The sequence below is a fragment of the Lissotriton vulgaris genome, chromosome 4_1 (assembly GCF_964263255.1).
Source record: "Lissotriton vulgaris chromosome 4_1, aLisVul1.2, whole genome shotgun sequence".
Lineage (NCBI taxonomy): Eukaryota > Metazoa > Chordata > Amphibia > Caudata > Salamandridae > Lissotriton > Lissotriton vulgaris.
The window spans coordinates 699,682,387-699,698,225 of NC_141691.1; the positions used below are offsets into that span (position 1 = coordinate 699,682,387).

At 45.9% G+C, this 15,839-nt stretch overlaps 1 protein-coding gene across 1 annotated transcript in view; it reads left to right on the forward strand.

The window, feature by feature from the left end:
* LOC147722464 (uncharacterized) overlaps positions 1-15,839 on the forward strand; it is a 240,545-nt gene that overhangs the window by 49,958 nt on the left and 174,748 nt on the right. The window contains exon 4 of the mRNA XM_086966847.1: positions 14,436-14,559. Coding sequence (XP_086822973.1) covers positions 14,436-14,559 — 124 coding nt within the window. The remainder of the gene's footprint in view (positions 1-14,435; positions 14,560-15,839) is intronic.

Sequence of the window (15,839 nt, forward strand, 5' to 3'; positions counted from 1 at the left end):
TTTTTTCAAATAAAATCTAATAAAGAAAGCAGAACTTTGGGGGTAAAAAACCCTTTTGTGCATCAGCAATCTCCATCCTTCAAAACAGCATTACCTCTACATGGACCTGCAGCAAAACACAGACGTCTGTTAAGTATTGAAAAGCCAGAAGGTACTGCCTCTGTCAAGATGTTCCCAATCATAATAACTCAAGCCTACAGTCCTTGGCAATTCATAGAACCTTAAAAACCAATGGCCTATTTGCTTTGACAACACATACTATACATTTGTCTTTAACAATACAGAGCCCGAACCTAAGGGCCTTGACATACGATTTTCATGTATATGACAAAAGACCTACCGCATTTAACCCCTTGCGTGCTGATGACAGAACGGTTCCGTCATCAGCATCGGTTGAGCTGTGCTGATGACGGAAACGTTCCGTCATGACTCTGCCCGCGCAAGGCGGAGTCAGCACAGGCGGGGAATACGCCCCGCACGCAAGGGGTTAACATGATTATTTCTATATTTATTTACGTTGTCTCACAACAACTAATGAGCCCAATAGGAGATCTCACAGTAGCCCCAGGATCTTAAAAAATCTAAGCCCAATGAGTGTTTCAAATAACTCCCACCTTGAAAATGTAACATTTTAACTTTTTTCTACCTGCATAGCGGATTTGTGTGGCTTGCTGATGCTCCAGGTGGCCCCAAATCTACTTTTAATTTTGTGTGGGGTATCTTTGTCCTTCTGGGGACACCAGGATGATATGCAGATTTTTAGTGCTGCACGCGCTTGTGTGGCACACTCCTGCTTCACTGGTAGTCCAAGCCAGATTTCTATTTTCTTGGTTCTTTCCTTTTTGTTTTACATTGTATTGCAGCTCTCTTGGCTGCTGACTTTTTCACTAAGGATGCCCTTGACGCCTCCTCTGGTACACTTCCACTGGGGACAGCAAGGTATTACCAGGTCTTGAACAATCTGCAGTCACCCTGCTGCTTGGTTCCTGGAGCCAGGTGTGGAAGATCATTGGGGCATATTATCAAGGAACAGCGTTATAATTATCGCCACTTTAGTGGCAGAAAACTGCAGCTAAAGCGGCGAAAATGGGCTTGATAATAGGCCCTTGTGAATTCCCATAGAAGCCCATGTTCTGGTGTGAACATGGGCTTCTATGGGAATTCTCTAAGGCATATTATCAAGCCCATTATCGCTGCATTAGCGGAAGCTTTCTGCTGCTAAAGCGGCGATAATTATGACACAATGCTTGATAATATGCCCCCATTGTTCCCAATCTTCCCTCACACCTTCATTTTCCCGGAGGGGAGAAGACATTTAGAATAGAGACTCCATGCACAGGGTCCTGGGAATATTTGTGGTGGAAATACATTTCTTTGTGCTCATTGTAGGTCGTGAAAGCCAGCAACATGACTCCCCCTCCCACCTCTAATCGGGGCAATTTAAAATAAGCGCAGGCATGCCTCAAGATCCTCGGGTGCTAACCTGCTGAAAACATGCTAAAATTGCAAAACTGCGAACCTACCGAAGTCTCACCAGGGATCCCATATCTGCATTTAGTTCGCTATGAATTCCAGCGACAAAAGCGAATGTTAATCTACCACACAGTTAATAGTCTATGCAATATGTATTTCTACAGCTAGACCAAAGCACATGTGCAAACCAAATCGAGTGTGCACTTTAAGAAAAATATATATTCAATCAAGCTTGATCTTGAAGAGTTGGATCCAGTCAACTCCTCACAGTCGTACAGATGTTATCCTAACAGTTACAGTAATTTAATACAATATAAAAAGAAGCTCCTGGTTAGTGTCCCTGAGGTATTAGTATTTGCTGCTCCATCTTCACCGCATTGATTGGTTTTATCTCTTCTCAGGTTATCACCACAGAAGTCATCACAGTTTTCTCTTTGTACCAGAAAAAGTGGTCCTTCAGCTCTTCTGGAAATAGACACACAATCGAAGGCTTGATGAGCACTGTCTTTGGGGATATGTTTTATGAACCTCTAGTAGACCCTCTAGGAGGTACTACCTATCTTCCAGACATGCATATAAAATAAGTAGCAGTCACTCTAAAACAATCATCCTGCTTAGTGTAATTGTAAACCCCCCTTTTAATCCCATTTAATGCATATAACTCTTGTGTTTGTTCAATTTCCTTCTTATTTTTACATACACACCAGACATGGCAAGAGCTAGAAGACTTTAAGGGACCTTAATTCATGGTCACTCTATAGGGGCTGTCAGGGTGGCCTCAAATCGCTGCTTCCCTATTTGTCTGTTTCCTCAGCGCCGAGATGCCCCTGCAGTGGTCAGTCATGGCAGGATGTATGATGATACAACGCGATCTTTTAGATCGCGGTACATCACACCGCAACTTTTACAACGCAAGTCGTTGCCACGACTTGCGCTGCAGGGTGCTGGACTTAGGAATAGTTAGATTTACTATTCCAACACCAGCCTACGTACAGTTTGGAAGGTGTTGGAATAGTAAATCTACTATTCCTTAGCCTGCAGCGCCCTCCAGCGCAAGTCGTGGTAACGACTTGCATTGTAAAAGTTGTGTCGTAATGGCAACGCAGTGTTTTCACCGCGTTGTCATGGATGTTCCCCGTCATTGCACTATACCAAGTATCCATTAACATTAACATTTCTACCCTACCTCATATTCTGAACTCCTCCTTTTTTAAGTCGGCTAACACTGCTGCAGCTCCCTTTGACCCCTTCATAGCTTCTTTTTTCATAAGCTCTAACCCATTTCATCTCTTTTCCCCCAGTGCTTTTTGATCGTTCTTTACCACTACCTCTTTCCCTTTCGCCTTCAAACGTGATGTAATTTTAACACCTCAAAAAAATACTCACTCATTCTTTTCCTTCTAATTTCCATCCTACAGCGTGTTGCATTTGTAGTTCAGCACATCTAGAATGCGCTGTGCATCACTAATGCTCTGCATTTCTAGATTCTTATTTGTTGTATCCTTCTATTCATTTGGGGTTTCACGCCACCCATTCAGCTGAGATACCTTGCTGGCTCTGATCACCTTCATTCTGCTCGTCATGCTAGACTATCTTCTCTACTTATTTCCTTGAGTCTGTTCTTTGCCTTTTAACAACAAGGGGTGGTGATGGACATAGTCTCTGAATTAAGCAGAATACTCTCACCCAGTCAAGAGATCAGGGCTAGATCCAACACCGTTTTTTTAGCTCACTGCACCATCCCAGTTCAGAGCCTGGCTATATGCAAATTAGTCTGTTCCTGTCCCAGTGCATGATGGGAACGGGGCAAACCAAACTACCAAGCCAATTCTTACACTGGGAAGGAAACAAGCTTCCGGGGACCGGTTTCTGGCATTTCAGCCGTCGTCGGCCCGGCTTGCTTGAATCCTGATGGTGCAATGAGCAAGGGACTCACATCTGAGTATACCCTTCAACGCTTAGGGTGGAAAAAATATTTAACAACAAGGGGTGGTGATGGACAGAGTCTCTGAATTAAGCAGAATACTCTCACCCAGTCAAGAGATCAGGGCTAGATCCAACACCGTTTTTTTAGCTCACTGCACCATCCCAGTTCAGAACCTGGCTATATGCAAATTAGTTTGTTCCTGTCCCAGTGCATGATGGGAACAGGGCAAACCAAACTACCAAGCCAATTCTTACACTGGGAAGGAAACAAGGTTCCAGGGACCAGTTTCTGGCATTTCAGCCGTCGTCGGCCCGGCTTGCTTGAATCCTGATGGTGCAATGAGCAAGGGACTCACATCTGAGTATACCCTTCCACGCTTAGGGTGGAAAAAATATTTAACAACAAGGGGTGGTGATGGACAGAGTCTCTGAATTAAGCAGAATACTCTCACCCAGTCAAGAGATCAGGGCTAGATCCAACACCGTTTTTTAGCTCACTGCACCATCCCAGTTCAGAACCTGGCTATATGCAAATTAGTCTGTTCCTGTCCCAGTGCATGATGGGAACAGGGCAAACCAAACTACCAAGCCAATTCTTACACTGGGAAGGAAACAAGCTTCCGGGGACCGGTTTCTGGCATTTCAGCCGTCGTCGGCCCGGCTTGCTTGAATCCTGATGGTGCAATGAGCAAGGGACTCACATCTGAGTATACCCTTCCACGCTTAGGGTGGAAAAAATATTTAACAACAAGGGGTGGTGATGGACAGAGTCTCTGAATTAAGCAGAATACTCTCACCCAGTAAAAAGATCAGGGCTAGATCCAACACCGTTTTTTAGCTCACTGCACCATCCCAGTTCAGAACCTGGCTATATGCAAATTAGTCTGTTCCTGTCCCAGTTCATGATGGGAACAGGGCAAACCAAACTACCAAGCCAATTCTTACACTGGGAAGGAAACAAGCTTCCGGGGACCGGTTTCTGGCATTTCAGCCGTCGTCGGCCCGGCTTGCTTGAATCCTGATGGTGCAATGAGCAAGGGACTCACATCTGAGTATACCCTTCCACGCTTAGGGTGGAAAAAATATTTAACAACAAGGGGTGGTGATGGACAGAGTCTCTGAATTAAGCAGAATACTCTCACCCAGTCAAGAGATCAGGGCTAGATCCAACACAGTTTTTTAGCTCACTGCACCATCCCAGTTCATAACCTGGCTATATGCAAATTAGTCTGTTCCTGTCCCAGTGCATGATGGGAACAGGGCAAACCAAACTACCAAGCCAATTCTTACACTGGGAAGGAAACAAGCTTCCGGGGACCGGTTTCGGGCATTTCAGCCGTCGTCAGCCCGGCTTGCTTGAATCCTGATGGTGCAATGAGCAAGGGACTCACATCTGAGTATACTCTTCCACGCTTAGGGTGGAAAAAATATTTAACAACAAGGGGTGGTGATGGACAGAGTCTCCGAATTAAGCAGAATACTCTCACCCAGTCAAGAGATCAGGGCTAGATCCAACACCGTGTTTTAGCTCACTGCACCATCCCAGTTCAGAACCTGGCTATATGCAAATTAGTCTGTTCCTGTCCCAGTGCATGATGGGAACAGGGCAAACCAAACTACCAAGCCAATTCTTACACTGGGAAGGAAACAAGCTTCCGGGGACAGGTTTCTGGCATTTCAGCCGTCGTCGGCCCGGCTTGCTTGAATCCTGATGGTGCAATGAGCAAGGGACTCACATCTGAGTATACCCTTCCACGCTTAGGGTGGAAAAAATATTTAACAACAAGGGGTGGTGATGGACAGAGTCTCTGAATTAAGCAGAATACTCTCACCCAGTCAAGAGATCAGGGCTAGATCCAACACCGTTTTTTTAGCTCACTGCACCATCCCAGTTCAGAACCTGGCTATATGCAAATTAGTCTGTTCCGGTCCCAGTGCATGATGGGAACAGGGCAAACCAAACTACCAAGCCAATTCTTACACAGGGAAGGAAACAAGCTTCCGGGGACCGGTTACTGGCATTTCAGCCATCGTCGGCCCGGCTTGCTTGAATCCTGATGGTGCAATGAGCAAGGGACTCACATCTGAGTATACCCTTCCACGCTTAGGGTGGAAAAAATATTTAACAACAAGGGGTGGTGATGGACAGAGTCTCTGAATTAAGCAGAATACTCTCACCCAGTCAAGAGATCAGGGCTAGATCCAACACCGTTTTTTAGCTCACTGCACCATCCCAGTTCAGAACCTGGCTATATGCAAATTAGTCTGTTCCTGTCCCAGTGCATGATGGGAACAGGGCAAACCAAATTACCAAGCCAATTCTTACACTGGGAAGGAAACAAGCTTCCGGGGACCGGTTTCTGGCATTTCAGCCGTCGTCGGCCCGGCTTGCTTGAATCCTGATGGTGCAATGAGCAAGGGACTCACATCTGAGTATACCCTTCCACGCTTAGGGTGGAAAAAATATTTAACAACAAGGGGTGGTGATGGACAGAGTCTCTGAATTAAGCAGAATACTCTCACTCAGTCAAGAGATCAGGGCTAGATCCAAGACCGTTTTTTAGCTCACTGCACCATCCCAGTTCAGAACCTGGCTATATGCAAATTAGTCTGTTCCTGTCCCAGTGCATGATGGGAACAGGGCAAACCAAACTACCAAGCCAATTCTTACACTGGGAAGAAAACAAGCTTCCGGGGACCGGTTTCTGGCATTTCAGCCGTCGTCGGCCCGGCTTGCTTGAATCCTGATGGTGCAATGAGCAAGGGACTCACATCTGAGTATACCCTTCCACGCTTAGGGTGGAAAAATTATTTAACAACAAGGGGTGGTGATGGACAGAGTCTCTGAATTAAGCAGAATACTCTCACCCAGTCAAGAGATCAGGGCTAGATCCAACACCGTTTTTTAGCTCACTGCACCATCCCAGTTCAGAACCTGGCTATATGCAAATTAGTCTGTTCCTGTCCCAGTGCATGATGGGAACAGGGCAAACCAAACTACCAAGCCAATTCTTACACTGGGAAGGAAACAAGCTTCCGGGGACCGGTTTCTGGCATTTCAGCCGTCGTCGGCCCGGCTTGCTTGAATCCTGATGGTGCAATGAGCAAGGGACTCACATCTGAGTATACCCTTCCACGCTTAGGGTGGAAAAAATATTTAACAACAAGGGGTGGTGATGGACAGAGTCTCTGAATTAAGCAGAATACTCTCACCCAGTCAAGAGATCAGGGCTAGATCCAACACCGTTTTTTAGCTCACTGCACCATCCCAGTTCATAACCTGGCTATATGCAAATTAGTCTGTTCCTGTCCCAGTGCATGATGGGAACAGGGCAAACCAAACTACCAAGCCAATTCTTACACTGGGAAGGAAACAAGCTTCCGGGGACCGGTTTCGGGCATTTCAGCCATCGTCAGCCCGGCTTGCTTGAATCCTGATGGTGCAATGAGCAAGGGACTCACATCTGAGTATACTCTTCCACGCTTAGGGTGGAAAAAATATTTAACAACAAGGGGTGGTGATGGACAGAGTCTCCGAATTAAGCAGAATACTCTCACCAGTCAAGAGATCAGGGCTAGATCCAACACCGTTTTTCAGCTCACTGCACCATCCCAGTTCAGAACCTGGCTATATGCAAATTAGTCTGTTCCTGTCCCAGTGCATGATGGGAACAGGGCAAACCAAACTACCAAGCCAATTCTTACACTGGGAAGGAAACAAGCTTCCGGGGACAGGTTTCTGGCATTTCAGCCGTCGTCGGCCCGGCTTGCTTGAATCCTGATGGTGCAATGAGCAAGGGACTCACATCTGAGTATACCCTTCCACGCTTAGGGTGGAAAAAATATTTAACAACAAGGGGTGGTGATGGACAGAGTCTCTGAATTAAGCAGAATACTCTCACCCAGTCAAGAGATCAGGGCTAGATCCAACACCGTTTTTTTAGCTCACTGCACCATCCCAGTTCAGAACCTGGCTATATGCAAATTAGTCTGTTCCTGTCCCAGTGCATGATGGGAACAGGGCAAACCAAACTACCAAGCCAATTCTTACACAGGGAAGGAAACAAGCTTCCGGGGACCGGTTTCTGGCATTTCAGCCGTCGTCGACCCGGCTTGCTTGAATCCTGGTGGTGCAATGAGCAAGGGACTCACATCTGAGTATACCCTTCCACGCTTAGGGTGGAAAAAATATTTAACAACAAGGGGTGGTGATGGACAGAGTCTCTGAATTAAGCAGAATACTCTCACCCAGTCAAGAGATCAGGGCTAGATCCAACACCGTTTTTTAGCTCACTGCACCATCCCAGTTCAGAACCTGGCTATATGCAAATTAGTCTGTTCCTGTCCCAGTGCATGATGGGAACAGGGCAAACCAAATTACCAAGCCAATTCTTACACTGGGAAGGAAACAAGCTTCCGGGGACCGGTTTCTGGCATTTCAGCCGTCGTCGGCCCGGCTTGCTTGAATCCTGATGGTGCAATGAGCAAGGGACTCACATCTGAGTATACCCTTCCACGCTTAGGGTGGAAAAAATATTTAACAACAAGGGGTGGTGATGGAAAGAGTCTCTGAATTAAGCAGAATACTCTCACTCAGTCAAGAGATCAGGGCTAGATCCAAGACCGTTTTTTAGCTCACTGCACCATCCCAGTTCAGAACCTGGCTATATGCAAATTAGTCTTTTCCTGTCCCAGTGCATGATGGGAACAGGGCAAACCAAACTACCAAGCCAATTCTTACACTGGGAAGAAAACAAGCTTTCGGGGACCGGTTTCTGGCATTTCAGCCGTCGTCGGCCCGGCTTGCTTGAATCCTGATGGTGCAATGAGCAAGGGACTCACATCTGAGTATACCCTTCCACGCTTAGGGTGGAAAAAATATTTAACAACAAGGGGTGGTGATGGACAGAGTCTCTGAATTAAGCAGAATACTCTCACTCAGTCAAGAGATCAGGGCTAGATCCAAGACCGTTTTTTAGCTCACTGCACCATCCCAGTTCAGAACCTGGCTATATGCAAATTAGTCTGTTCCTGTCCCAGTGCATGATGGGAACAGGGCAAACCAAACTACCAAGCCAATTCTTACACTGGGAAGAAAACAAGCTTCCGGGGACCGGTTTCTGGCATTTCAGCCGTCGTCGGCCCGGCTTGCTTGAATCCTGATGGTGCAATGAGCAAGGGACTCACATCTGAGTATACCCTTCCACGCTTAGGGTGGAAAAAATATTTAACAACAAGGGGTGGTGATGGACAGAGTCTCTGAATTAAGCAGAATACTCTCACCCAGTCAAGAGATCAGGGCTAGATCCAACACCGTTTTTTAGCTCACTGCACCATCCCAGTTCAGAACCTGGCTATATGCAAATTAGTCTGTTCCTGTCCCAGTGCATGATGGGAACAGGGCAAACCAAACTACCAAGCCAATTCTTACACTGGGAAGGAAACAAGCTTCCGGGGACCGATTTCTGGCATTTCAGCCGTCGTCGGCCCGGCTTGCTTGAATCCTGCTTAATTCAGACACTCTGTTCATCACCACCCCTTTTCTGAATCGTTTTTGGCCACTATAGGTGTGGCAGGGTATACTCAGACATGAGTCCCTTTCTCACTGCACCATCAGGATTCAAGCAAGCCGGGCCGAAGATGGCTGAAATGCCAGAAACCGGTCCCCGGTAGCTTGTCTCCTTTCTGGTGAAGAATTGGCTTGGTAGTTTAGTCTGCCCTGTTCCCATGATGCACTGGGCCAGGGACAGACTGATTTGCATATAGCCAGGTTCTGAGCTGGGATGGTGCAGTGAGATAAATAACGGTGATGGATCAAGCCCTGATCTTTGGACTGGGTAAGAGTGGTCTGCTTAATTCAGACACTCTGTTCATCACCACCCCTTTTCTGAATTGTTCTTTGCCTTTGACACAGTAGACCCCTCCATGCAGCTCTTCATTTTGTCGTCTTTCAGAATCCCTGGTAGGGCTTTCCTCAGGGTTCTCCTCCTAGCTCTCTGGTCATACATACTCTGTTTATTAGGGTGATTACTTTATTATTCGTCTCCCATTCTCCTCTAATTTATTGGATATCCAGGGGTCTATCCTTGGCTTGCTTTCCTTTTTCCATTGATTTCCTTCATGAAGGAGGGGAAGAAAAGTAAGATATAAAAAGCTTGGAATCGTCAGCAGTAGATGGTAATAAAGAATAAAAGATGCAATGACTTCAGAAAGGGGAGCGAGATCAATGGAAAAAGGAAAGCAAGCCAAGGATAGACCCCTGGATACCCAATAAATTAGAGGAGAATGGGAGACGAATAATAAAGTAATCACCCTAATTAACAGAATATGTATGACCATAGAGCTAGGAGGAGAACCCTGAGGAAAGCCCTACTAGGCATTCTGAAAGACGACAAAATGGAGAACTGCATGGAGTGGTCCACTGTGTCAAAGACAAAGAAGAGACTCAAGGAAATAAGTAGAGAAGATAATCTAGAATGACGAGCAGAATTAAGGTGATCAGAGCCAGAAAGGTATCTCAGCTGAATGGGTGGGGTGAAAACCCAAATGAATAGAATGAAACAACAAATAAGAATCTAGAAATGCAGAGCATTAGTGATGCACAGCGCATTCTAGATGTGCTGAACTACAAATGCAACACGCTGTAGGATGGAAATTAGAAGGAAAAGAATGAGTGAGTATTTTTTTGAGGTGTTAAAATTACATCACGTTTGAAGGCGAAAGGGAAAGAGGTAGTGGTAAAGAACGATCAAATAGCACTGGGGGAAAAGAGATGAAATGGGTTAGAGCTTAGGAAAAAAGAAGCTATGAAGGGGTCAAAGGGAGCTGCAGCAGTTTTAGCCGACTTAAAAAAGGAGGAGTTCAAAATCTGAGGTAGGGTAGAAATGTTAATGTTAATGGATACTTGGTATAGTGCAATGACTGACCACTGCAGGGGCATCTCGGCGCTGAGGCAACAGACAAATAGAGAAGCAGCGATTTGAACAGCCAGGTCGTAAGATGATTTTTAAAGTTTGAGAACTCAGGGCACACCTTAATGAACAAGGGAAGATTGTTCCAGTGGTATGGTGTAAGATTAGAGGAAGCTCGTCCGAAAGGAGGGACGTTTTGCTGCAGATGGAGCTATACAGGTCAAATTACCGTGAGAGAAATCAGAATGTACCTAGGGGAGATACACCTAGCCTTGGGTTCTATGATGGAGGGAAGTGTCCTGGGGTAGGATGGACTAATGATAACGTTCTACAAGGTATTTAGCGAAATACTGAGCCGTCATTTGAGTACACTATTCTAGGAGTTGGGAGAAACTGGGATCATGCCGCCTTCCATGCCTGAGGCATTGATCGTAACACTACTGAAGCCTGATAAAGATGTCCAAAAATGCTCCTCTTATCGTCCCCTCTCCTTACTTAATGTCGATATCAAAATATTCTCCAAAATTCTGGCTACTCGCCTATCTCTGCTGCTCCCTCACCTGATTAGTCCAGAGCAGGCTGGCTTCATCCCAGGCCTCATGTTATCACATAATTTGAGAACAGTATTCGGAGTCTTACAGCATGTGCGGCCGGAAGTTAAGGTGGCAGCGGCGTTTCTAGATGCCTAGAAAGCTTTTGATTCTATCGAATGTAAGTACATGCTGGCAGTACTCTGACGTAAGGGAGTGGGCGCGATCAGTTTGCAATTAGTGTCGGTATTATACAATTCACCACTGGCTAGAGTGAAGACTGGAGAAACAGTTTTCTCCCTCATCCACATATCTCGAGGCACTAGACAGGGATACCCCCCGTCCCTGCTGCTGTATGCAATTGCTGCAGAGCCCCTGTTGAGAGCTATGTGCGAATACCATGGGCATAGGGGGTTACGCTTTCCCAACTGTAACCTAATTGTCTCTGCCTATGACATGTTGTTATACATTCGGAACCCAGAGGTCAAGCTTTCGCCAATACTTCGCGAAGTGACACGTTTTGGTGGGCTGTCCGGCCTTAAAATAAACTGGGATAAATCACTTATTCATCCACTCACTCCAGCGACTTTGCCAACACCTCTAGATTTCCCACTTCAGTGGTCGTCGGACCCGATCTGGTACGTAGGAACACAAATTCATTCTGATGCGGATCAGGTGATTAAGGCTAATTATGGCAGGGTCATTATCAAATTGAGCAACGATATAGACAGATGGATTCGACTTCCCCTCTCGTTGGTTGGTAGAATCTCCCTAATGAAAATGATTGTCCTTCATCGCTTCCTTTTCCTATTTTTCAACATACATATAGTTGTCCCCTGGCATATGTTTCGCGAGTTGCAGACATTGCTGTGCAAATTAGTTTGGGCGGTTAATACTCCCCGCGTTGCATTCAATATACTTACAATGCCCTACTCCGCCTCAGGCCTGGGTGCCCCTGACTTAGAAATATATTATCGTATAGCGCAGGCTTCACATGCCCACTCTTGGATACACGGCCTGCCCGATCTCTCACTCCTTCAGATAGAAAAAGTGGTAGCTCTTCCTAACCAGTTGCCTCGCCTGTTGACCCAACCACCAATAAGATGCTGCGGTGTCCTAGATTTGGTAAACTCTATAGTGCACGCCTGGCACACCATATTGAAACGGCATGCTGGTTCCCAACTATATTCACCTTTGTTACGAGTGGAGTGGTGCCAGTGGCTTCAAATCAAGTTCTGAACCAGGTGCTCTTCGTGCACTTGACACTTTGAGTATTCATGACATGGATGACCGGTTCAAAGATGGGAGGGCACGATCCTGGGAAGACGTGGTTGCGGGAGTGTAGTCCCCCTCTGCACTAATGCAATTCTATTATTTCAGACTACGCCACACCTTACGTGCATTATTAGGAGAGGAGCTACTGGAACCCCTAGGGCTCCCAGCTTTGTCTATACTGCTCCGCACTAAATCTCCCGTGAAACTTGTCTCCAATCTTTATGCTTTGGTACAAACTATTACCAACACCTCATACACCAAAGCCAGATTGACCTGGCAAACAGAGCTTGGCACCCCACTCACTGATGAGATCTGGCACTACTGCTCTGAGGTTACCCAAAAGATCTCACCTAATGGCCGACATAGATTAGTTCACTTCAAGTTTTTACACAGAGTACATTACACGCCGCGGCGATTATTCAGTAAAGGTTGCGGGACACTGATCAATGTGACAGATGCAACATGCCTGGTGCTGATTTTTTTCACGTCGCCTGTCAATGTCCCCCTGTAACAACATATTGGAGGCACATTTTTCAGTCTTTAAACACCGTAGTGGGATTCTCGCTCACTCCCGACCCTTTGTTGGCATTAATGGGATACACGAAACCGCTCCGTAAGGGTGTCAGAAAGCTAGTCGCCATGGGGTTTTTGCTGGCGAAATGCAGAATAGCTATATGCTGGATGCGGGGACCTACCCTTACTGTTACAGAATGGGAAAAAGATATGTTGTTTTGTAATACCCAATCTGATGTGTACAATGAGCTGCTACCCCCTAGTAATAGGCCGAAAAGATTCTGGGGCTTATACACACAATATCAACTAGCACGGCAGAGTGGGGACGAGGACGAAGATTAAAGACTCCTACTGCACTGGATTTGTCCAATAATACAGTTGAGTCTCCTGTGCATGAGGGCCCTGTACCAACATCATCTCATCCATCATGCAGGGTTTATAATTGCCTATGTTACCTGCTGTAAGCACAATTGATGTGACTTCAGGAATTTGTTTCATTTTCTTCTCTGACTCCCTGTCATTGCTCAGTGCTGTGCTTTGTATTCGTTTACACCGCGATCTCTACTGAATATCTCTGTAATCGACTAATGTGGTTTTCTTTGTCCATGCCAAGATAACTGTAAGAATTGGTTTCCTTTTTCATTCTGTGAATGTACGTCTCTTTTTGAAAATCAAATAAAAAGAAAAAAAATACATCAGAATGTAATTGATTTTTAAAACAGATAAGTGTATGAAAACAGAAGCAGTGAGAAAGGGGCGTGATCAAAGATCTGAAGCTTTGTAATCTGTTTGTTGGGCATGTTGACAAATGTTGCAGAAACATGAGAGGACTTGATCTAAACCATAGTCGAGAAGGAGTGGTAACTTCCTCAGCATGTGTAACTGGCAATTTGCTCCTCTCACCACCACTTCGATTTGTGGAATAAAGCCGAGCTCAGAGTCAGGGGGACCTCTTCTTTTTTACTGTTTTGGCTGGTTTGGGCTGTACAGAAGTGTCAGGGCCAAGAGAATAAGAGTGAGGTGTCTGGCTAGCCGAGACCAAGTGAACCATTTCCCACTGGAGACTTTCTTTGATCCAAAAAATATTTATTCCCGACTGGCTTTGAATACTTTCTAACTACCTTCCAAAGTCATAGTTGCATCCCAGCGTCATCAGCAGGCATTTAGAGGTCCAGCTGGTATTGCTGAATGACTAATCCAAAGAACACATGTATGTATTGAATAATAATGGGAAGAGGTTGGATCCTCGATGTAACTCCAACCCGTCCTGGCCTCATGTGTAGCTGCTCACTGGTACCCGGAAGCTTTGATTCCATTAGCGCTCTTCATCACCTGATTCAGGCTCCGCCCAGTGAAGGCTGGAGTGGAGTGGAGCAGAGTGAGTATTGCTAGTCGGGCAGTGGTTGTTGGTAACTGGTTCACAAACATTCAAGATGTTTGATTTTTAACTGTCCCAAGAAGTCCTCGCAAAGCAAATCGGGATCAATTGAAATTCAAACAGTGACTTGACATCAGTTTTCAAATTTTTCATCACCCTCACAAAGCTTAAGTACTATTTTTTCTATTTTCTTATTGTTATTTTTCTTTCCTTTCTTTTATTTTCATATTGCACTTTTATTTTTTCTGTCAGAGGAAAATGGACTGAATTCTGCTACGTTTTTATTTCAACATTTGTGTTTTCATGAATGTTTGTATAGTGCTTTGACATCCATGTCCCTACCCTAGAAATCGCGAATATATTTTGGAGAAAACGAGCACATCCCAGCACGCTCCCTCAAGACACATCTTTGTTTCTTTTCTCTTCCAGTTACTGACTTGCTTGAGGTGCTCAGAGTGGCCAGCGTGTCCGGCGTGCATGTTATTCCAGGATCTCAGAGCGAACTGACGGCCTATAAACTGGGACCAAGGGTTCAAGTGAAAAGAGAAGCAAGGTGCCGAAATGTACTAAATATTGCTGTCCTTTTCTTATTAATATGTCTTGTTCAAGACCCTGTTTTAGTAACTGAGAAATTACGTGAAAGTAAATCAAAGTGTAGTAGAGCTGTCGATATGATTGAGGGATGTGGAACAAAGTTAACAAGGATATGCGAAGTTGCAAAGTCATGTAACTACAATTTTATTTTTTTTTTATTTTAAAATGTTTGCCCTTCGCAAAGTTTAAAAAAAAAGAGGTGAGGGGATTCAGCAACCCTTCTCTGCAGCTATTGATCTCACAAGACATCAAGTGGACTGTTGCCGAGCAGTGGGAAAAGTTCTGAGCACGGTCTGTGCTAGCCAGGACTCCCCTCTGCAGTAACACTTGCGCTCAACCCCTTGGCGGCCGCCACAAAACTCAAGTGGGAGGCTGGGAGGGGGATTAGGGAACTAATAATTAACAAGTATTTACAATGCAATGGTCTCGGCATTATTAAAGGTAGAGCTATTGGTATTGCTCATGACTTTTTTTTTTTAAATCATAAATAAATGGCATTGTCATTTACATTGCCAATAGCTTAATCGTTAAATAAATGGCATTGTCATTTACATTGCCGATAGCTTAATCGTTAAATAAATGGCATTGTCATTTACAATGCCAATAGCTTAATAGCTCGCAAATGCATGACCTATTGCATTTACACCCACACAGAGCCACCCACAAAAAGCCACCCACACACACATACAGAGCCACAGACACAGACACACACAGAGCCCCACACAGAGAGCCCCACACACAGAGCCCCACACAGCCCCACACACAGCCACACAGAGCCCCCCCCACACACACAGAGCCCCACACACAGCCACCCAGAGCCCCACACACATGCACAGAGCCCCCCACACACACACTGAGCCCCACACACACACACAGAGCCCCATGCACGCACACAGAGCATCCCACACAAAGAGCCCCCCACACACACACAGTGCCCCACACACACCCAGAGCCACACACACACCCAGAGCCACACACACACACACACACAGAGACACATACACACACAGAGCCACATACACACACAGAGCCACATACACACACAGAGCCACATACACACACAGGAGAGCAAGCACAGCGAGGGGGCAGGGGAGCAAGCACAGCCAGGAGCAGGGGAGCAAGCACAGCCAGGCGGCAGGGGAGCAAGCACAGCGATGGCGGAGGGAAGCAAGCACAGCAAGGGTGCAGGGAAGCAAGCACAGCGAGGCTGCAGGGAAGCAGGCACAGCAAGGGTGCAGG